Source organism: Salmo salar, chromosome ssa09, assembly GCF_905237065.1.
Source record: "Salmo salar chromosome ssa09, Ssal_v3.1, whole genome shotgun sequence".
Taxonomy (NCBI): Eukaryota; Metazoa; Chordata; class Actinopteri; order Salmoniformes; family Salmonidae; genus Salmo; species Salmo salar.
This window is the reverse complement of record NC_059450.1, coordinates 98,971,744-98,995,527: the sequence shown is the minus strand read 5'-3', so window position 1 is coordinate 98,995,527 and position 23,784 is coordinate 98,971,744. Positions and strand designations below refer to the sequence as shown.

General features: G+C 43.6%; 1 protein-coding gene across 1 annotated transcript; it reads left to right on the top strand.

Annotated features, from left to right (window-relative positions):
* Positions 1-14: 14 nt before the first annotated feature.
* On the top strand, positions 15-23,367 carry LOC106560685 (netrin receptor UNC5A-like). Its single transcript, XM_045724262.1, has 4 exons — positions 15-284; positions 13,710-13,874; positions 14,175-14,359; positions 21,385-23,367. The coding sequence occupies exons 1-4, from the start codon at positions 240-242 to the stop codon at positions 21,548-21,550; spliced, it is 561 nt and encodes a 186-aa protein (XP_045580218.1). The 5' UTR covers positions 15-239; the 3' UTR covers positions 21,551-23,367.
* The last annotated feature ends 417 nt before the right edge of the window (positions 23,368-23,784 follow it).

Sequence of the window (23,784 nt, the reverse complement as noted above, 5' to 3'; positions counted from 1 at the left end):
TGCCCCAGGCACACTGGAGGAGCAAACTACTGGCTGGGTACCAGGTGAGTTAGGGTCAGGGTTAAGACCCATCCACGACATGCCCCAGGCACACTGGAGGAGCAAACTACTGGCTGGGTACCAGGTGAGTTAGGGTCAGGGTTAAGACCCATCCACGACATGCCCCAGGCACACTGGAGGAGCAAACTACTGGCTGGGTACCAGGTGAGTTAGGGTCAGGGTTAAGACCCATCCACGACATGCCCCAGGCACACTGGAGGAGCAAACTACTGGCTGGGTACCAGGTGAGTTAGGGTCAGGGTTAAGACCCATCCACGACATGCCCCAGGCACACTGGAGGAGCATACTACTGGCCGGATACCAGGTGAGTTTCAAATATATTTTCATTGTCAGTTACACCGAATATGTGCAGTGAAATGTGTTGTTTTACTGGGTCAGCCATAGCAGTACTGCGTCCCAAGAGCAAATTCAGGTTTAGTGCCTTGCTTAAGGGCACATCGGCAGTTTTGTTTTACAGCTAATTTCCTGCAACTCTACACATTTTGGAACAGGGCGGAGAGAAACGTTTGCAGTGATATCTGAGTGAGCGTGACTAACTGCAGTAACCTGGTATATTTATGTTTACCAATAGATGGCAGTATTGACTCAAGACAGTGGTTTGCTTTCCGATTTCCGTAGCTGTTTTCTATGTCTGCTACTGTTGAAGTCGGAAGTTAACATACACCTTAGCCAAATACATTTAAACTCAGTTTTTCACATTTCCTGACATTTTATCCTCGTAAAAATTCACTGTCTTAGGTCAGTTAGGATCACCACTTTATTTTAAGAATGTTTAATGTCGAAATAATAGTAGAGAGAATGATTCGTTTCAGCTTTTCTTTCTTTCATCACATTCCCAGTGGGTCATAAGTTTACATACACTCAATTGGAACTTGGTAGCATTGCCTTTAAATTGTTTAACCCCTGGTCGGGCTCCGTCCCGTATGCGGGACGGACATCCAGCGAAAAATCCTATCTCCATTAGCATAACAAAATGTAATATTTTTTTTTTTCAAATATAGGACTATGTTATATCGTTTTATAGATACACCTCTCCTGAATCGAACCACGTTGTCCGATTTCAAAAAGGCTTTACAGCAAAAGCAAAACATTAGATTATGTTAGAGGAGTATATCGTAAAAGTAGCCACTTAGCCATTTTCCGACCAACCACATGCATCACAAATAACCAAAAAACAGCTAAATGCAGCACTAACCTTTGACAATCTTCATCAGATGACACTCCTAGGACATCATGTTACACAATACATGCATTCTTTTGTTCGATAAAGTTCATATTTATATATAAAAACAGCATTTTACATCGGCGCGTAACGTTGACTATTTTCTCTCAAATGCGTCCGGTGAAACAGCGCTACAATTTACTAAATTACTATTCGAAAACATTTTTAAAATGTAAAATTGTCATTCCAAGATTTATAGATTAGCATCTCTTGAAAGCACCTGCAATGCCAGATTTAAAGATAACTTTACTGGGTAATCACACTTTGCGATAAAAGAGGATGCGATACTCAGAAAAATAGGCTACCGTTACAGGTCAGCGCCATCTTGGAACAATCGCATATCAAATCTACTCTTGTATACTATTGTCAATAATCCCTTACCTTTGATTATCTTCATCAGAAAGCACTTCCAGGAATCCCAGGTCCACAACAAATGTATTTTCATTCGAAAAAGTTAATCCTTTACGTCCCAATAGCTTGTTCTTGTTAGCGCGTTCTGAAGGCTGCACCAAAAGTTCCGTCGGCTGCGGGACTCCTCTTTCAATAAAATGCTTTTTTTTATTTATTTAGGTTCGTTCAAACATGTCAAACGTTGTATAACATAAATCTTTAGGGCCTTTTTCAACCAGAGCTCCAATAAGATTCAAGGGGGACGATTGCATTGTCTTTCAAAACGTTTCGAAAGGGGAGGGTAGCCAGGGCGTCATAATGGTGATGGCCCTCCTCATGTGACCACTTTCCATAGCATCTCATTCAGTTAGTTTTCACAGTAGGAGACTCAAACCGCTTTGTAAAGACTGGGGACATCTAGTGGAAGCAATAGGAAGTGCTCAATGAACCATTGCTCACGGTGTGATTTATAGGCAAAGTGATGAAGTTGAGTCCGCAATTCAGAATTCCACATCCTGTTACGATCGGTCTCGGGGTTTTGACTGCCATATGACTTATGTTATACTCACAGACACCATTCAAACAGTTTTAGAAACTTTAGGGTGTTTTCTATCCACAAGTATTCATTATATGCATATCCTAGCTTCTGAGTTTGAGTAGGAGGCCGTTTAAAATGGGCACAAATTTTTTCAAAAATCACTGTAGCACCCCCTATCCTAGGCGACCGTCAATTAACTTGGGTCAAACATTTCGGGTAACCTTCCACAAGCTTCCCACAATAAGTTGGGTGAATTTTGGCCCATTTCTCCTGACAGAGCTGGTGTAACTGAGTCAGGTTTTTAGGCCTCCTTGCTCGCACATGCTTTTTCAGTTCTGCCCACACATTTTCTTTGGGATTGAGTTCAGGGTTTTGTGATGGTCACTCCAAAACCTTGACTTTGTTGTCCTTAAGCCAATTTGCCTCAACTTTGGAAGTATGCTTGGAGTCATTGTCCATTTGGAAGACCCATTTGCGACTAAGCTTTAACTTCCTGACTGATGTCTTGAGATGTTGCTTCAATATATCCACTTAATTTTCCTCCCTCATGATGCCATCTATTTTGTGAAGTGCACCAGTCCCTCCTGCAGCAAAGCACCCCCACAACATGATGCTGCCACCACCGTGGCTTGCAAGCCTCCCCCTTTTTCCTCCAAACATAACGATGGTCATTATGGCCAAACAGTTCTATTTTTGTTTCATCAGACCAGAGGACATTTCTCCAAAAAGTACGATCTTTGTCCCCATGTGCAGTTGCAAACCGTAGTCTGGCTTTTTTATGGCGGTTTTGGAGCAGTGGCTTCTTCCTTGCTGAGCGGCCTTTCAGGTTATGTCGATATAGGACTCGTTTTACTGTGGATATAGATACTTTTGTACCTGTTTCCTCCAGCATCTTCACAGGGTCCTTTGCTGTTGTTCTGGGATTGATTTGCACTTTTCTCACCAAAGTACATTCATCTCTAGGAGACAGAACACATCTTCTTCCTGAGCGGTATGATGGCTGTGTGGTCCCATGGTGTTTATACTTGCTTACTATTGTTTGTACAGATGAATGGTACCTTCAGGTGTTTGGAAATTTCTCCCAAGGATGAACCAGACTTGTGGAGGTCTACACATTTTTTTATGAGATCTTGACTAATTTCTTTTTTATTTTTCCATGATGTCAAGCAAAGAGGCACTGAGTTTGAATGTAGGCCTTGAAATACATCCACAGGTACACCTCCAATTGACTCAAATGATGTCAATTAGCCTAACAGAAGCTTCTAAAACCATGACATCATTTTCTGGAATTTTCCAAGCTGTTTAAAGGCACAGTCAACTTAGTGTATGTAAACTTCTGACCTACTGGAATTGTGATACAGTGAGTTATAAGTGAAATAATCTGTCTGTAAACAATTGTTGGAAAAATGACTTGTGTCATGCACAAAGTAGATGTCCTTTCCGACTTGGCAAAACTATAGTTTGTTAACAAGAAATGCGTGGAGTGGTTGAAAAATGAGTTTTAATGACTCATTTAACCTAAGTGTATGTAAACGTCCAACTTCAACTGTATATATAACCATGCTTGAGAAAGCCTAAGAAAGCTTATGCCAGGTGCATTAGGGAATGTTATTCTAAGTTACAATTAAATACTAAAACGTACTTACGTGTCTGGTGTCATCAATCTAAGAAGCCTCTTAAGATACTACATATTTGGTGACAAGGATGGGATGAAGTGGGATGAAATCAAACATGTCACCACAGAGACATTGACACTGCAGAAGGTGCTTTCAAAGCATAAGTGTGTTTTCAAAGAAGAGCTAGGGACATTAAAAGGGATCCAAGCTACCATTCATGTTGCTGCTGATGTCCCAGATTCTATAGGCCAAGATCAGTTCCATATGCCATGAAGCCTAAAGTGGATGTGGAAATTGACAGAATCTTACCCGGGGATATAATTATTCCTGTCAAGTTCTCTGAGTGGGCAGCACCAGTTGTTCCCATATTAAAACCAGATGGTTCCATCAGATTATGCAGTGACTACAAGCTGACTGTAAATAGAGTTTCCTCTCTGGAGCAGTACCGTATACCCAAAGTGGAGGATTTGCTTTCAACATTAACCGGAGGGCAACAGTTCACAAAACTAGGCATGAGTCACGCATATCAGCAAGTGCTAATGGTTAAAGCTTCACAGAAGTACCTGACCATAAACACCCACAGAGGTATGTTTACCTATAAAACACTTACCTTTCAGGGTGTCTTCTGCACCAGCTATCTTCCAAAGAACCGTGGAGGGAGTTCTGCAGGGGATACCCAAGGTAGCGGTTTACCTCGACGACGTTCTGGTCACGGGAGTCACGAAGGAGGAGCATCTCAGAAACGTTTGAGAAGGATGGCGGAGGTCGGTCTCCAGCTGAAGAGGAGCAAGTGTACATTGTTAGCTGATGAAGTGCAGTACCTGGGTCACAAGGTGGATGCCAAGGGGTTACACACTGTCAAAGTTAAAGTGAGGGCTGTCTTGGAAGCTGCAGCTTTTACAAACGTTACAGCTCTGAAAGCCTGGCTAGGCTTACTGAACTATTACAATCGCTTCCTCCCGAAACTCTCTACCCTCCCGAACCTCTCTACCCTCTTAGCGCCACTGCATCAAACTTTAAGGAAATGGTCAGAAAGACAGGAAGAAGCTTTTGCAAAGTCAAAGGTGTTACTGTAATCAGCTGAAGTCCTAGTGCACTACTCAGCAGACAGAGATCTTATCGTGTGATGCCTCATCGTATGGTGTGGGGGCGGTGCTATCACACGGGATGGAGAATGGTGCAGAGAAACCTATCGGGTTCATGTCAAGAACGTTGTCGCCAGCAGAGGAAAAGTACTCTCAGCTGGACAAGGAACGACTGGCTGTTATATTTGGAATGCAGAGATTCCACAAGTACGTATACGGGAGAACATTCACTATTGTGACGGACCATATGTCTCTGATCTCTCTATTCCATGAACAAAAGCTAGTACCACATGGTCTCTCCAAGAGTTCAACGTTGCACTGCGTGGCTCAGGGCCTACGAGTACAGAATCATTTACAAACCAGGTAGATACCATGGGACTGCTGATGCTCTGAGTAAGCTGTCCGTTCCACAAATCATCGCTCAGGTAGGAGAAAATTACCAAGTCTTGATGATTGATGTGTTGGATGATGCATCGGTGAACACACAAATCAGGCAAACGGACTTCAAAGGATGTGACGTTATCACAAGTGCATGAATTTATCCTGAAAAGATGGCCTACAGTGACAGAGCCTCAGAGGCCTTACTACACTCACCGCTTGGCCTTGAGTGTTGTAGATGGGTGTGTTCTGTGGGGTTCAAGAGTAGTTATCCCACCACAAGGGTGGGGTATGCTACTGAAGTTGTTACATCAGTCACATCCAGGTATGTCGAGAATGAAAGGCCTAGTGAGGTCATATATCTGGTGGCCAAAGACGGACCACGATGTGGAAAATGAGGGTAGCCGGTGTGCAGATTGTCAGAGAAACAGGAAGTCACCCCCCACCCCACCACAGCGCCATTACATCCATGGGAATGGCCAGAAAAACCATGGACACGACTACATGTGGCCTACGCTGGACCTTTCCTAGAGAAAAAGTTCCTTGTGCTGATTGATTCGCATTCAAAGTGGATGGATGTTTACCCCATGAACACATCAACATCGTACGCTACAATTGAGAAGTTGAGACAAAGCTTCAGTATCATGGGATTGCCTCAAATGTTGGTTAGCGACAATGCTACTTGTTTTACAAGCACTGAATTCACAAGTTTTTATGAAACAAAATGTAATTCAGCATGTAACGTCGGCCCCTTTTCACCCATCTTCAAACGGATTAGCAGAACGTGGGGTTCAGACCTTGAAGGAGGGGGATGAGGAAGATGCAAGGGCCCAGCATTGAAACAAAGGTGTCAAGATTCTTGTTTAGATACAGGATTACTCCTCAAGCTACACCTGGGTTGTCACCTGCAGAAATGCTGATGTCAAGGAGGTTAAGGTCAATCTTGGATCTCATCAGGCCAGAAGAGAAAGTGAAAATACAACAAAAGCAATGGAATCAATAACAGAATCATGACAATAGAGTCAAACTCAGAAGTTTCTCACCTGGAGAGGATGTCTACACATAAAAAAAACTATGGGTTTGGTCCTAAATGGATTCCAGCTACCATTGAGGATTGCTCAGGACCAGTATCCTATACTGTGATCATCAGAAGTAGACAAAGAGTAAGGAGACACATGGATGTTTCCGTTTTAAAACAAGTTTGCTGCAATTCTACAATTTTTTCCATGGGCAGAGAGAAAAATTAGCAATTTTGCAGCTAATTTAATGCAATTCCATACATTTTTCCATAGGGTAGAGGCAAAGATTTGCAGTGATATGAATGAAGTGAATTCGACAAAGATTACTTAAATAACTGGCTAGACTAATTTACCAATTTCCAATTTTTTTGGCGGACATGGGCAGATTGAGTGGCTGACAAAACAAGAGAAACTGCTGATGTACAACAACAGCATGTGTATGTTTTAGTATTCTAACTCAGTAAGTTGAGACCCTGACTTAAAATCAATTGTTTTGTTTTTGGAAATTGTCCTCCAGTTGCCCATCCCTGCCCTATAAAGAGCCATATAGACCCTGGTCAACCCTGCCCTATATAGAGCCATATGGCTCCTGGTCCTCCCTGCCCTATTTTATTTATTTTTATTTCACCTTTATTTAACCAGGTAGGCCAGTTGAGAACAAGTTCTCATTTACAACTGCGACCTGGCCAAGATAAAGCAAAGCAGTGCGACAGAAACAACACAGAGTTACACATGGAATAAACAAACATACAGTCAATAACACAATAGAAAAGAAAAATGGTTGTCCCTGCCCTATATAGAGCCATATGGCCCCTGGCCGTCCCTGCCCTATATAGAGCCATATGGCCCCTGGTCATCCCTGTCCTATATAGAGCCATATGGCCTCTGGTCATCCCTGCCCTATATAGAGCCATATGGCCCCTGGTCGCCCCTGTCCTATATAGGGCCATATGGCCCCTGGTCATCCCTGCCTTATATAGAGCCATATGGCCCCTGGTGGCCCCTGGTCGTCCCTGCCCTATATAAAGCCATATGGCCCCTGGTTGTCCCTGCCCTATATAAAGCCATATGGCCCCTGGTCGTCCCTGCCCTATATAGAGCCATATGGCCCCTGGTCGTCCCTGCCCTATATAGAGCCATATGGCCCCTGGTCATCCCTGTCCTATATAGAGCCATATGGCCCCTGGTCATCCCTGCCCTGTATAGAGCCATATGGCCTCTGGTCATCCCTGCCCTATATAGAGCCATATGGCCCCTGGTCGTCCCTGCCCTATATACATAGGGAACATGATGTAATTTGGGTCACAGTCATTATGTCAGTGTTTGGTAACTGGTACATTTTGGTCATTTATCAGACTATAATGAACATGAGGTGGTTTAACGAATCAACATGAGGTCTCAAAGACTTTTGACCACATTTTAAAAAATGACTTTAGACATAAATTTCTCTTCAATGCTGCTGAGATAAAGATGGTCCCTTCGTGGTCCCTTTTTCGGGAAATTTAAAACCATTGTGGCCTTGCTTCAGGCTTAGTGGATCAGTATGCCGTGCCTTCAGAGAGGGGGGACTTGTGTGTGTGTGTGTGTGTGTGTGTGTGTGTGTGTGTGTGTGTGTGTGTGTGTGTGTGTGTGTGTGTGTGTCAGGCTCCACAGCTGCTGTCTGATTGGGTCTACTAGGAGCCTCTCTCAAAGGGAGCTCAGATCAAATATAGAAGAGTGTATTAATACACCTGGAACTACCTTCACATCCTGACTCCTGGAACCTCTCAACCGCTCCTCTCCTACTCCCTCCCTCCCTCTCTCCACCTCTTTCCTTTACCTCCACCTCTCCTCTCCTACTCCCTCCCTCCTTCCCTCCACCTCACCTCTTCTCTCCTACTCCCTCCCTCCCTCTCTCCACCTCTTTCCTTTACCTCCACCTCTCCTCTCCTACTCCCTCCCTCCTTCCCTCCACCTCCCCTCTCCTCTCCTACTCCCTCCCTCCCTCTCTCCACCTCTTTCCTTTACCTCCACCTCTTCTCTCCTACTCCCTCCCTCTCTCTCTCCACCTCTTTCCTTTACCTCCACCTCTCCTCTCCTACTCCCTACCTCCTCTCCTACTCTCTCCCTCCCTCTCTCTCTCCACCTCTTTCCTTTACCACCCCCTCTTCTCTCCTACTCCTTCCCTACCTCTCCCTCTCCACCTCTTTCCTTTACCTCCACCTCTCCTCTCCTACTCCCTCCCTCCCTCTCTCCACCTCTTTCCTTTACCTCCACCTCTCCTCTCCTACTCCCTCCCTCCCTCTCTCCACCTCTTTCCTTTACCTCCACCTCTCCTCTCCTACTATCTCCCTCCTTCCTTCCACCTCTCCTCTTCTCTCCTACTGCCTCCCTCTCTCCACCTCTTTCCTTTACCTCCACTTCTCCTCTCCTACTCCCTCCCTCCTTCCCTCCACCTCCCCTCTCCTCTCCTCTCCTACTCCCTCCCTCCCTCTCTCCACCTCTTTCCTTTACCTCCACCTCTCCTCTCCTACTCCCTCCCTCCTTCCCTCCACCTCTCCTCTTCTACTCCCTCCCTCCCTCCCTCCACCTCTTTCCTTTACCTCCACCTCTCCTCTCCTTCACACTTGCTTGGCCTACTGCAGCTTGATAAGTAGAGAGGGGAGAGAGGAACCAAGAGAGAGATAATTAAATATAGAATGAGACAGAGAGAGAGAAAGATAGAGAGAGAGAGATTGAAAATTGAGAGGGAGAGCGAGAGAGAGAAAGTACACAGTGGCAGAATACCTGACCCAAACTTAAGGAAAGGTTTAACTATGTACAGACTCAGTGAGCATAGTCTTGCTATTGAGAAAGGCCACCGTAGGCAGACCTGGCTCTCAAGAGAAGACAGGCTATGTGCAACACTGCCCACAAAATGAGGTGTAAACTGAGCTGCACTTCCTAACCTTCTGCCAAATGTATGACCATATTAGAGACACATATTTCCTTCGGATTACACAGACCCACAAAAATTTGAAAACAAACCCCATTTTGATAAACTCCCATATCTACTGGGTGAAATACCACAGTGAGCCATCACAGCAGCAAGATTTGTGACCTTGCCACAAGAAAAGGGCAACCAGTGAAGAACAAACACCATTGTAAATATAACCCATATTTATTTTGAACTATTTTCACATCGTTACAACACTGTATATAGACACAATATGACATTTGTAATGTCTTTATTATTTTTGGAACTTCTGTGAGTGTAATGTTTAATGATACTTTTATATTGTTTATTTCACTTCTGTTTATTATCTATTTCACTTGCTTTGGCAATGTAAACATGTGTTTCACATGTCGATAAAGCCCTTTGAATTGAAGTGAGTGAGAGTGCTGTCTGTGTCTGTCTCCTAGTCTGAGAGCAGCAGGTTCCTAAAGAGAAAACTGTGTCTGTGCCAAAATAAACAGCAGCAGTAGCAGAAACACAATACACTAGAACAGACAGAGCCTGAGTCCCAGATTGCACCCTATGGGCCCTGGTCAATAGCAATATATATATTTTTAAATGTATTTAACCTTTATTTAACTAGGCAAGTCAGTTAAGAACAAATTCTTATTTACATTGACGGCCTACGCCGGCCAAACCCAGACGACGCTGGACAAATTATTCGCCGCCCTATGGGACTCCCAATCACGGCCGGATGTGATACAGCCTGGAATCGAACCAGGGACTGTAGTGACGCCTCTTTCACTGAGATGCAGTGCCTTTAGACCGCTGCACCACTCGGGAGGGAATAGGGTGTAATTTAGGACAGGAATCAGTCTCTTCTCAGCGAGGCGTCAGAGATGGTTTCTCTCTCTCACCTGCTCTCTCCTGTCCGCCTGGGTCACAGTGTCCCCATCTGGTCACATGTGAGTACTGCAGCTGCTCTCCCCTCTGAATTGTTTAACATTTTATTTCAACTTTATTTAACCAGGTAGGCTGTTGAGAACAAGTTCTCATTTACAACTGCGACCTGGCCAAGATAAAGCAAAGCAGTGCGACACAAACAACACAGAGTTACACATGGAATAAACAAACGTACAGTCAATAACACAATAGAAAAATATATATACAGTGAGTGCAAATGAGGTAAGATTAGGGAGGTAAGGCAATAAATAGGCCATATTGGTGAAATAATTACAATTTAGCAATTAAACACTGGAGTGATAGATGAGCAGAAGATGAATGTGCAAGTAGAGATATTGGGGTGCATAGGAGCACCAAAAAAAAAATAACAATATGGGGATGAGGTGGGCGATTTATGGGGATGAGGTGGGCGATTTACAGATGGGCTGTGTACAGGTGCAGTGATCTGTGAGCTGCTCTGACAGCTGATGCTTAAAGTTAGTGAGGGAGATATGAGTCTCCAGCTTCAGTGATTTTTGCAATTCGTTCCAGTCATTGGCAGCAGAGAACTGGGAGGAAAGGTGGCCAAAGGAGGAGTTAGCTTTGGGGGTGACCAGTGAGATATACCTCCTGGAGCACGTGCTACGGGTGGGTGCTGCTATGGTGACCACTGAGCTTAGATACTAGTTAGTATATATGTATGGTTAGATACTAGTTAGTAGATATGAATGGTTAGATACTAGTTAGTATATACTGTATGGTTAGATACTAGTTAGTATATATGTATGGTTAGACACTAGTTAGTATATATGAATGGTTAGATACTAGTTAGTATATACTGTATGGTTAGATACTAGTTAGTATATATGAATGGTTAGATACTAGTTAGTATATATGTATGGTTAGACACTAGTTAGTATATATGAATGGTTAGATACTAGTTAGTATATATGTATGGTTAGATACTAGTTAGTATATATGTATGGTTAGATACTAGTTGGTATATATGAATGGTTAGATACTAGTTACTATATACTGTATGCTTGGTTAAGGCCCGGGATGTGTATGCCTTACCCCTATGTCTCTCTCTATTACCCCCCTCTCTATCTCTCTCTATTACTCCCCCTCTCTATCTCTCTCTATTACCCCCCTCTATCTCTCTCTATTACCCACCCTCTCTAGCTCTCTGTATTACCCCCCTCTATCTCTCTATTACCCCCCCTCTCTATCTCTCTCTATTACCCCCCCTCTCTGTCTCTCTCTATTACCCCCCCTATCTATCTCTCTTTATTACCCCCATCTCTATCTCTCTATTACCCCCTCTCTATCTCTCTCTATTACCCCCCCTCTCTATCTCTCTCTATTACCCCCCCCTCTCTCTCTCTCTCACCTTACCCCTCTGCGAGTTTCTGTCTCATTTTGTCTGACGTACTGTACCTCTCTGCCTTACCTCAGTGCTTCTCTGAGACATGAATATGGAGAAACAGGGAGAGATGGAGAAAGTTTTAGTCATGAATAAATTCTATCAGACAGTCAGCTGGTACCTGACTGGTTTATAAAGAGAAGAGCTGGAGCTCCGGTATCACAAAGTTCTGCTATTAAAAGCTAGTCACTTTTAAAAAAATATTTGGGGTGAAAAAAGTTATGGTAGCTTCATGTAGTCGTAATCCATTCAGGAACAGAGACCTGTTTTTCTTCCTCTCTCAGAACTCAACTATCCTACTCAACAACCTGGCATATCTACTCATTTAGAACCAGGCTATTTGGGTACCTGTCTTTCTCCGCTAATATACAGTGCCTTGCGAAAGTATTCGGCCCCCTTGAACTTTTCGACCTTTTGCCACATTTCAGGCTTCAAACATAAAGATATAAAACTGTAATTTTTTGTGAAGAATCAACAACAAGTGGGACACAATCATGAAGTGGAACGAAATTTATTGGATATTTCAAACTTTAACAAATAAAAAACTGAAAAATTGGGCGTGCAAAATTATTCAGCCCCCTTAAGTTAATACTTTGTAGCGCCACCTTTTGCTGCGATTACAGCTGTAAGTTGCTTTGGGTATGTCTCTATCAGTTTTGCACATCGAGAGACTGACATTTTTGCCCATTCCTCCTTGCAAAACAGCTCGAGCTCAGTGAGGTTGGATGGAGAGCGTTTGTGAACAGCAGTTTTCAGTTCTTTCCACAGATTCTCGATTGGATTCAGGTCTGGACTTTGACTTGGCCATTCTAACACCTGGATATGTTTATTTGTGAACCATTCCATTGTAGATGTTGCTTTATGTTTTGGATCATTGTCTTGTTGGAAGACAAATCTCCGTCCCAGTCTCAGGTCTTTTGCAGACTCCATCAGGTTTTCTTCCAGAATGGTCCTGTATTTGGCTCCATCCATCTTCCCATCAATTTTAACCATCTTCCCTGCCCCTGCTGAAGAAAAGCAGGCCCAAACCATGATGCTGCCACCACCATGTTTGACAGTGGGGATGGTGTGTTCAGGGTGATGAGCTGTGTTGCTTTTACGCCAAACATAACGTTTTGCATTGTTGCCAAAAAGTTCGATTTTGGTTTCATCTGACCAGAGCACCTTCTTCCACATGTTTGGTGTGTCTCCCAGGTGGCTAGTGGCAAACTTTAAACAACACTTTTTATGGATATCTTTAAGAAATGGCTTTCTTCTTGCCACTCTTCCATAAAGGCCAGATTTGTGCAGTATACGACTGATTGTTGTCCTATGGACAGAGTCTCCCACCTCAGCTGTAGATCTCTGCAGTTCATCCAGAGTGATCATGGGCCTCTTGGCTGCATCTCTGATCAGTCTTCTCCTTGTATGAGCTGAAAGTTTAGAGGGACGGCCGGGTCTTCGTAGATTTGCAGTGGTCTGATACTCCTTCCATTTTAATATTATCGCTTGCACAGTGCTCCTTGGGATGTTTAAAGCTTGGGAAATCTTTTTGTATCCAAATCCGGCTTTAAACTTCTCCACAACAGTATCTCGGACCTGCCTGGTGTGTTCCTTGTTCTTCATGATGCTCTCTGCGCTTTAAACGGACCTCTGAGACTATCACAGAGCAGGTGCATTTATACGGAGACTTGATTACACACAGGTGGATTCTATTTATCATCATTAGTCATTTAGGTCAACATTGGATCATTCAGAGATCCTCACTGAACTTCTGGAGAGAGTTTGCTGCACTGAAAGTAAAGGGGCTGAATAATTTTGCACGCCCAATTTTTCAGTTTTTTATTTGTTAAAAAAGTTTGAAATATCCAATAAATTTCGTTCCACTTCATGATTGTGTCCCACTTGTTTTTGATTCTTCACAAAAAATTACAGTTTTATATCTTTATGTTTGAAGCCTGAAATGTGGCAAAAGGTCGAAAAGTTCAAGGGGGCCGAATACTTTCGCAAGGCACTGTAAGTCAACTAAGATAATGATAAGCTCCTGCTCACGGGTCAGCTTGTCACATCTGAAACCTTACTTTATAATGGTCGTATTGTGTTGTGTTCTAGACCGTAATGTTATTCTGTTCTTGTTCTCTAGGAGATCCCATTCTACCACATCTGGAACGGTTCCCAGCGGTTCCTCCACTGTACCTTCACCCTGGAGCGGCTCAACCTCAGTACCTGTGAGCTCACCTGTCAGCTGTGTGTCTGGCAGGTAGAGGGGGAGGGACAGAGCTTCAGCCTCGACTTCAACATCGCCAAGGTAACACTCAGGTCACATCTGATGTATTTCCGCAATGTGCCTCTCCAAGATATGTGATTCAAAGAGATGGACTCTTTTTTGGCTCTTAACAATACAGTTCTTTAATATGTGTGTGGCTACTACTGTCTATACTCTAATCCTGTTTTTATTTGGTTCATATGACCTAAGGAGACAGCAGTCCCCTGGACTATATAGTTCACGGCTTGTAGCTATACAGGACGTGTATGGCTGGAACTCTCTCTTTGTGTATATCTCTATATGTTCCTATATAACCTTTTATATATTCATCTGGCCCTATAGGACAGTCGGCCACTGGACCCGGAGTTCCTGCTGATGGACACTAACCCTAGCGGGTCAGCTCTAGCAGGACCCAGTGCTTTCCAGATCCCCTATCTCATCAGGCAGAAGATCTGCAGCAGCCTGGATACACCTTGTCCCAACGGGGCCGATTGGAGACTGTTGGCCCAGAGACTCAAACTTGACAGGTAACGAACCCTAACCACCGACCCTAAACTAGAGACTCAAACTGGACAGGTAACGAACTAACCTAAAGATAAACTAGAGACTCAAACGGAAGGAACGAACCCTAACCACCGACCCTAAACTAGAGACTCAAATTGGACAGGTGACTAACCATAACCACCGACCCTAAACTAGAGACTCAAACTGGACAGGTAACGAACCCTAACCACCGACCCTAAACTAGAGACTCAAATTGGACAGGTGACTAACCATAACCACCGACCCTAAACATAACCCTAGGGGGAGTGAACAAGGCCCTAAAAGATTGGTTAGACTAGACTGGGCCTAGGTATAGAGGTTCAATATTGGTTTTGGACTGGGCCTAGGTATAGAGATTCAATATTGGTTTGGGACTGGGCCTAGGTATAGAGATTCAATATTGGTTTGGGACTGGGCCTAGGTATAGATATTCAGTATTGGTTTGGGACTGGGCCTAGGTATAGAGATTCAATATTGGTTTGGGACTGGGCCTAGGTATAGAGATTTAATATTGGTTTGGGACTGGGCCTAGGTCTAGATATTCAGTATTGGTTTGGGACTGGGCCTAGGTATAGAGATTCAATATTGGTTTGGGACTGGGCCTAGGTATAGAGATTCGATATTGGTTTGGGACTGGGCTGATGCCTCTCCCATTTAACATGATTTTACACAGCTAATTTGGCCCAGTAAATTTCTCATTTAAATCAGGCTTCTTTTAAACAGGAAAGAATCAGAGAGAAAACCCTGATCAATTACCTTCCAATGTAACTTCCTCCTGGTAATGAAGTCTATTACGTACACTTGTCTCATCAGCTGGATTTACCTCCATTAATTACACATTGGCCTGGTGCAGTACAGGTCCAATTATCCCTGATTGGCTCAGTACAGGTCCAATTATCCTTGATTGCCTCAACCTAATCCATTCCCATTTAGTTCCCTTAAAAGAACGTGTCTTCTGTCGGGTAAAGGGGCAATCTGGGATCTTAAAGGAAACTCTCTTCTGTCGGGTAAAGGGGCAATCAGGGATCTTAAAGGAACGTGTCTTCTGTCGGGTAAAGGGGCAATCTGGGATCTTTAAGGAACGTGTCTTCTGTCGGGTAAAGGGGCAATCTGGGATCTTAAAGGAAGCTCTCTTCTGTCGGGTAAAGGGGCAATCTGGGATCTTAAAGGAAACTCTCTTCTGTCGGGTAAAGGGGCAATCAGGGATCTTAAAGGAACATGTCTTCTGTCGGGTAAAGGGGCAGTCTGGGATCTTTAAGGAACGTGTCTTCTGTCGGGTAAAGGGGCAATCAGGGATCTTAAAGGAACATGTCTTCTGTCGGGTAAAGGGGCAGTCTGGGATCTTTAAGGAACGTGTCTTCTGTCGGGTAAAGGGGCAATCTGGGATCTTAAAGGAAGCTCTCTTCTGTCGGGTAAAGGGGCAATCTGGGATCTTAAAGGAAGCTCTCTTCTGTTGGGTAAAGGGGCAATCTGGGATCTTAAAGGAAACTCTCTTCTGTCGGGTAAAGGGGCAATCAGGGATCTTAAAGGAACGTGTCTTCTGTCGGGTAAAGGGGCAATCTGGGATCTTTAAGGAACGTGTCTTCTGTCGGGTAAAGGGGCAATCTGGGATCTTAAAGGAAGCTCTCTTCTGTCGGGTAAAGGGGCAATCTGGGATCTTAAAGGAAACTCTCTTCTGTCGGGTAAAGGGGCAATCAGGGATCTTAAAGGAACATGTCTTCTGTCGGGTAAAGGGGCAGTCTGGGATCTTTAAGGAACGTGTCTTCTGTCGGGTAAAGGGGCAATCTGGGATCTTAAAGGAAGCTCTCTTCTGTCGGGTAAAGGGGCAATCTGGGATCTTAAAGGAAGCTCTCTTCTGTCGGGTAAAGGGGCAATCTGGGATCTTAAAGGAAACTCTCTTCTGTCGGGTAAAGGGGCAATCAGGGATCTTAAAGGAATGTCTTCTGTCGGGTAAAGGGGCAATCTGGGATCTTGTGTGTGTGTGTGTGTGTGTGTGTGTGTGTGTGTGTGTGTGTGTGTGTGTGTGTGTGTGTGTGTGTGTGTGTGTGTGTGTGTGTGTGTGTGTGTGTGTGTGTGTGTGTGTGAATACAAGCAGACAGAGGTAAACGTGACCAATCGATAAAACATCAAATGTCAATATTTAATTTTGTCTCCCTACTATACAGAACAGTGTATGAAAAGCTGTTTCTCTCTACTATACAGGACAGTGTATGAAAGGCTGTTTCTCTCTACTGTACAGGACAGTGTATGAAAGGCTGTTTCTCTCTACTATAAAGGACAGTGTATGAAAGGCTGTTTCTCTCTACTATACAGGACAGTGTATGAAAGGCTGTTTCTCTCTACTATACAGGACAGTGTATGAAAGGCTGTTTCTCTCTACTATAAAGGACAGTGTATGAAAGGCTGTTTCTCTCTACTATACAGAACAGTGTATGAAAGGCTGTTTCTCTCTACTATACAGGACAATGTATGAAAGGCTGTTTCTCTCTACTATACAGAACAGTGTATGAAAGGCTGTTTCTCTCTACTATACAGGACAGTGTATGAAAGGCTGTTTCTGCAGTACACCAGATACTGTAAACTGATGTTTCACCCTGTAATGTGAAAAACACATTGTAATCTCCACACAGTCCTTTTTTAATGACAATTTAAACATATTGGTTCACTGGTACAGTTTACTACAAATCATGGTTTCAGCTGTGGGCCTGTTAGCTGTGGCCCTGTTAGCTGTGGGCCTGTTAGCTGTGGCCCTGTTAGCTGTGGCCCTGTTAGCTGTGGGCCCGTTAGCTGTGGCCCTGTTAGCTGTGGGCCCGTTAGCTGTGGCTCTGTTAGCTGTGGGCCCGTTAGCTGTGGCCCTGTTAGCTGTGGGCCTGTTAGCTGTGGGCCTGTTAGCTGTGGCCCTGTTAGCTGTGGCTCCGTTAGCTGTGGCCCCGTTAGCTGTGGCCCGTTAGCTGTGGGCCCGTTAGCCGTGGGCCCGTTAGCTGTGGGCCTGTTAGCTGTGGCCCTGTTAGCTGTGGGCCCGTTAGCTGTGGCTCTGTTAGCTGTGGGCCCGTTAGCTGTGGCCCTGTTAGCTGTGGGCCTGTTAGCTGTGGGCCTGTTAGCTGTGGCCCTGTTAGCTGTGGCTCTGTTAGCTGTGGGCCCGTTAGCTGTGGCTCTGTTAGCTGTGGGCCTGTTAGCTGTGGCCCTGTTAGCTGTGGCCCTGTTAGCTGTGGGCCCGTTAGCTGTGGCCCTGTTAGCTGTGGCCCTGTTAGCTGTGGGCCTGTTAGCTGTGGCCCTGTTAGCTGTGGCCCCCGTTAGCTGTGGGCCTGTATGTCGGCTGGGATGGTGAGGTGATGTGTTACTGTAGAATACAATACAGTACCTTCTCCCACCTGCCTGCCTGTGTGTTTGATGTCCAAACACACACACACCCTCGCTGAAAATAAGCCTGTAAAATAGTCTGAATGCTTTGTCATTCCATTTAAGTGATTTTACATTTACATTTTAGTCATTTAGCAGACGCTCTTATCCAGAACAACTTACAGTAGTGAATGCATACATTTCATTTCATACATTTTTTCCCCTGTACTGGTCCCCCGTGGGAATCAAACTCACAACCCTGGCGTTGCAAACACCATGCTCTACCAACTTAGCCAGTAGGTTAACAGGAGAGAGTGGAGAATTACAAAGGTCTAGCTGTGCTCCCTATCCAACCGTTCTCAAGGTGAAGCTGAAGGACTGACAGGCTTGCTGGTCTTCCTCTACCCTCCAACCTCTCCTCACACCCCGACCCCAACCCTCTACCGCAACCTCTAGGCTAGTTTCCCCCCCTCAGCTTGAAGTCCCTAGACAGTAGAGGATCAGCAAAAGGCCATTACATGGAACAAACCACTCCAGATACCTCTGGGAGGAAGATACTAGACGCGGCCATCCTCCACATCACATACACTACTGAGCTGAAGGACTGGTCTGTGTCCCAAACCGCACCTTATTCCATCCCTATACGGTGTACTACTTCTGGCCAGGGCCCATAGGGAGTCCCTTAAGGCTCTTGTCAAAATGTAGTGCACTGTATAGGGAATAGGGTGCCATTTGGAACACAGCCAACATGTGAGAAAGGACAGGGGTCACTGCATTTAGGCCTATTGATTGGTTGGGTTTGATCTGAAAGGTCAAGGGCCTGGAAGCAGAAAAGTTCATTTCCTACTTAAATGTCAACGTTCTTTATGGGATTTATTAAAAGTTTTATGTGCGATTTATGTTGGATTAATGGACAGTTTTATAATCAAATGTAAAAAAAGGAGGATCCTAACTGCTGATGGGGAAGAGATAAGACATCTAAAATGAATGGCTTGCAGAAGTATAATATATTTTTAACTGGCTGGTTCGAGCCCTGAATGCTGATTGGCTGAAAGCTGTAGTATATCAGACCGTATACCACGGGTATGACATAACATTTTTACTGCTCTAATTATGTTGGTAACCAGTTTATAATAGCAATAAGGCACCTCGGGGGTTTGTGATATATGGCCAATATACCACGGCTAAGGCCTGTGTCCAGGCACTTAATAACAGCCCTTAGCCGTGGTATATTGGCCATATATCACACCCCTTCGGGCCTTATTGCTTAAGTATAGTATAGTACAGTGTAATATAGTGTAGTATAGTGGAATGTAATATAGTGTAATACTGTATAGTGCAGTATAGTGTGCAGTGTAGTACAGTGTGTAGAATAGTGCAGTACAGTGTATTATAGTGTAGTACAGTGTGTAGCATGGTGCAGTATAGTGTAGTATAGTGTATGATAGCGTAGCGTAGCATAGTGTAGTACAGCCTGTAGTATAGTGTGGTATAGTGTAGTATGGTGTAGCATAGTGTAGTACAGTGCAAAAAAATATAAATAATTTTCTTAAGAACTAGATGACATGAGTACTGTAGTCAACGAGTAATGTTTTGTTTGTGCGGATGAAGGGATCGCGACAGAATGATGTGGTATAGTGTGGTATAGTGTAGTATAGTGTAGTATAGTGTAGTACAGTGCGTAGTATAGTGTAGCATAGCGTAGTATAGTGTAGTACAGTGTGTAGCAAAATGTAGCATAGTGTAGTACAGTGTGTAGTATAGTGTAGCATAGTGTAGTATAGTGTGGTACCGCGTGTAGTATAGTGTGGTATAGTGTAGTATGGTGTAGCATAGTGTAGTACAGTGTGTAGTATAGTGTGTGGTATAGTGTAGCATAGTGTAGTATAGTGTAGTACAGTGTGTAGTATAGTGTGTAGTATAGTGTAGTATGGTGTAGCATAGTGTAGCACAGTGTGTAGTATAGTGTAGCATAGTGTAGTACAGTGTGTAGTATAGTGTGTAGTATGGTGTGGTATAGTGTGGTATGGTGTAGCATAGTGTAGCACAGTGTAGTATAGTGTGTGGTATAGTGTAGTATAGTGTAGCATAGTGTATGTAGTACAGTGTGTAGTATAGTGTGTGGTATAGTGTAGTACAGTGTGTAGTATAGTGTGTAGTATAGTGTAGCATATTGGAGTACTGTGTGTAGTATAGTGAGTGGTGTAGCATAGTGTAGTATAGTGTGTAGCGCAGTATAATGTAGTGGCATGTAGTATCGTGTGTAGCATAGCAAAGTGTAGTATAGTGTGGTTCAGTGTAGTACAGTGTGTAGTATAGTGAGTGGTGTAGCATAGTGTAGTATAGTGTGTAGCATAGTGTAGTATAGTGTAATATAGTGTGGTGTAGTATAGTGTGTAGTGTAGTATGGTGTAGTATAGTGTGTAGCTAAGCATAGTGTAGTATAGTGTAGTACAGTGTGCAGCATTGTGCGTAATGCAGTATAGTGTTGTATAGTGTGTAGTGTAGTATAGTGTGTAGCATAGTGTGGTGCAGTGTAATATAGTGTAGTATAGTACAGTGTGTAGTATAGTGTGGTGTGCAGCATTGTGTAGTGTAGCTATAGTGTAGTATAGTGTAGTATAGTGTGTAGTACAGTGTGTAGTATAGTAGTGTGAGGTGTAGTATAGTGTGTAGCATAATGTTGTATAGTGTAGTATAGTGTGTAGTATAGTATATTCTGAAGTGTAGTATGGTGTGTAGCATAGTGTAGTATAGTGTGGTGTGTTGTATAGTACAGTATGTTGTAGTACAGTGTAGTATAGTGTGTAGCATAATGTAGTATAGTGATGTATAGTGTAGTGTGTTGTATCATATAGTATAGTGCTGTACGGTGTAGCATAGTGTGTAGTATAGTACATTGTGAAGTGTGGTATAGTGTGTAGTATAGTGCGTAGCATAGTACATTAAGACGGGTAGTATAGTGTAGCATATTGTAGTAAAGTGTTGTATAATGTGTGGTGTAGGGAAGTATAGTGTGTAGTATGGGGTGTAGCATATTGTTGTATAGCGTGGTATAGTGTGTAGTAATATATTGCAATATATTGTAGTATAGTATAGTGTAGTATAGTGCATAATATAGTACATTGTGAAGTGTGGTATAGTCGGTAGCATATTGTAGTATAGTGTAGTATAGTGTGTTGCATATTGCAGTATAGTGTCGAACATATTGTAGTATAGTGTAGTATAGTGGGTGGCATATTGTAGTATAGTGTCTAACATATTGTAGTATAGTGTGTGGTATATTGTAGTGTGGTGTGTGGTGTGAAGTGTTGTACAGTGTGTATCATATTGTAGTATAGTATGGTGTAGTATAGTACAGTGTGTAGTATAGTACAGTGTGAAGTGTAGTATAGTGTTTCGCATATTGTAGTATAGTGTAGTATAGTGTGTAGTATAGTAAGGATGAAGAGGAACACAGAGTACGTCAGTAACTTGATGGTTGTTCATCACATCACACAGTATTGTGGGAAGGACACGTCAACATAGGACAAGAAACAACACAGAGACAAAATGACTGGATTAATTAACTTTACGAGATATCAAATAAATAACGAAAATGAATATCTCTCTTCCCCCTCTCTCCCCCTCTCCCCCTCTCTCCTCTCCTCTCCCCTCCTCTCCTCTCCAGGCACATGAGTTTCTTTGCGTCCAGGGCGAGTCCCACCAGTGTGATTCTGGATCTGTGGGAGGCCCAACACTTCCACAGTGGAAACCTGAACCAGCTGGCTACCGTCATGGCCGACATCGGCAAGCAGGAAGCTATGATCTTCCTGGTCTCAGACGGAGAGTGCTAGCCCAGGCTCTGTTCAACACTGCACCTTATTCCCTAGATAGTGCACCAAAGTAGGTGACTACCTAGGTAATAGGGTGCCATTTGTGATCGGCCCCCTAAAGAGAGAGAGGACTGGAACAGGGTAGAATATACAGACACAAGAGAGGAGAACGCTCCCCCCCTTTCTCTCCTCTACAAGAGAGGAGAGAAGAGAAGAACGGAACACCCCCTCTCTCCCCTCCTCTACAAGAGAGGAGAGAAGAACGGAACACTCCCCCTCTCTCTCCCCTCCTCAACAAGAGAGGAGAGAAGAGGAGAATGAAACACTCCCCCTCTCTCTCCCCTACCCTACAAGAGAGAAGAGGAGAGAAGAATGGAACACTCCCCCTCTCTCTCCCCTACCCTACAAGAGAGGAGAGAAGAGGAGAACGGAAAACTCCCCCTCTCTCTCCCCTACCCTACAAGAGAGGAGAGAAGAGGAGAACGGAACACTCCCCCTCTCTCCCCTCCTCTATGAGACAAGAGGAGCTAAACAGAACCGGGATTTGGGAACAGGGTTCATGTATGTTATGTTAGATCTATCTATCCCCCCATGTCTCCATTCAGAACCTGGATGTCTGGAGAAAGCAGGACCTGGGAGGGAGCTGGTCCTGTGAAGTTGTTTCTGAGTGATGTGCTTTTGTCAAAGTAAGGCAGGGATTCAATCCGTATAGCGCTGTCGACAATGCATCTGTTAAACGCAATGTCCCCACATTTGCGGAGATCACATTCAAGGTAAACGCTGCAGATGTCGGCTGAATTGGTTTTGCCTTTTTTAAAAGGCGTGTACTCGACAAAGCATGATCAGATTGAATCCTGGTCCAAAGTTACTATGCCACAGGACCGGAGAAGATATCTGGTACACGGTATGGTATATAACTATGTCAGACAGGTGCACAAAGAGCTTTTCATGTTGTTTAAGTCAAGTTCAGTAGCCATCAAGGTTTAAAGTATAACCTTATATCCAAGAGACTTAGGATGAGATGATCGACAAGCATTTACCAACACATGGGCCATACTTTGCCACAAAGTAACAATATGCAAAATAATCATATTATTCATGGTTATCATGAAAAGACAATGTCACAATGTCAAGTTGGATTATTTCTGTTTATGTTTAGTCAGAGACAAACATGATCACGTTCAATATCTCATATCTTAACCTCCCAGAGAAATTTGAAGTGTTACGTCACTGGTCAAACATCAGAGTCGATTTATTTCTGCAACTGGCTGGACCATATTGTGAAGGAAAAAAACCCACAAAAGTTATCACTAGGGTCTATAACACTTCACTCGCTGTCCATCCATTAACCCTGTGGTGTAATCTGATCTGTTTCTTCATCTGTCATCACCTAAGGTTTAAACAGGCAGTAAAAAAAAAATGAGCTGGACTTTTAGGCAGGCGATAGGTTTTATGTCATGATTCTAACACATCTCCCTAGACATTCTGTTAGATTGTTTTGTCGCAGTCCTGTATCAAGTCAAAGTGAAACCTCACCACAGTGACAGAGTCTGTAATATCAGTTGAGGCGTTCCACAGTTCTAATGCTCTCAAATCAATATTTTCTATTTATGGGTATGCCTTTTAGAGGAAATGTTAAGTTATCGGTTAGATACATTTCCGAAAGGGTTTCTACAATTGTTTTACTCTAAGCTCAAGACCTAATTTTATTTTCAAATTTAATAGTACCAAATGTCTCATGGTGAGATTTCGTATTTATAAAATTCCTCAGCTTATTAAGGTGAGATAGGGAATATTCTCTCTCTCTCTCTCGCTCTCATATATACACTACCGTTCAAAAGTTTGGGGTCACTTCCTTGTTCCTTGTTTTTGAAAGAAAAACATATTTTTTGGTCCTTTAAAATAACATCAAATTGATCAGAAATACAGTGTAGACGTTGTTAATAGCTGGAAACGGCAGATTTTTTTATGGAATATCTACATAGGCGTACAGAGGCCCATTATCAGCAACCATCACTCCTGTGTTCAAACCAGACACTCTAATGTACTTGTTCTCTTGCTCAGTTGTGCACCGGGGCCTCCCACTCCTCTTTCTATTCTGGTTAGAGCCAGTTTGCGCTGTTCAGTGAAGGGAGTAGTACACATCATCTTTAGTTTCTTGGCAATTTCTAACATGGAATAGCCTTCATTTCTCAGAACAAGAATAGACTGACGAGTTTCAGAAGAAAGTTCTTTGTTTCTGGCCATTTTGAGCC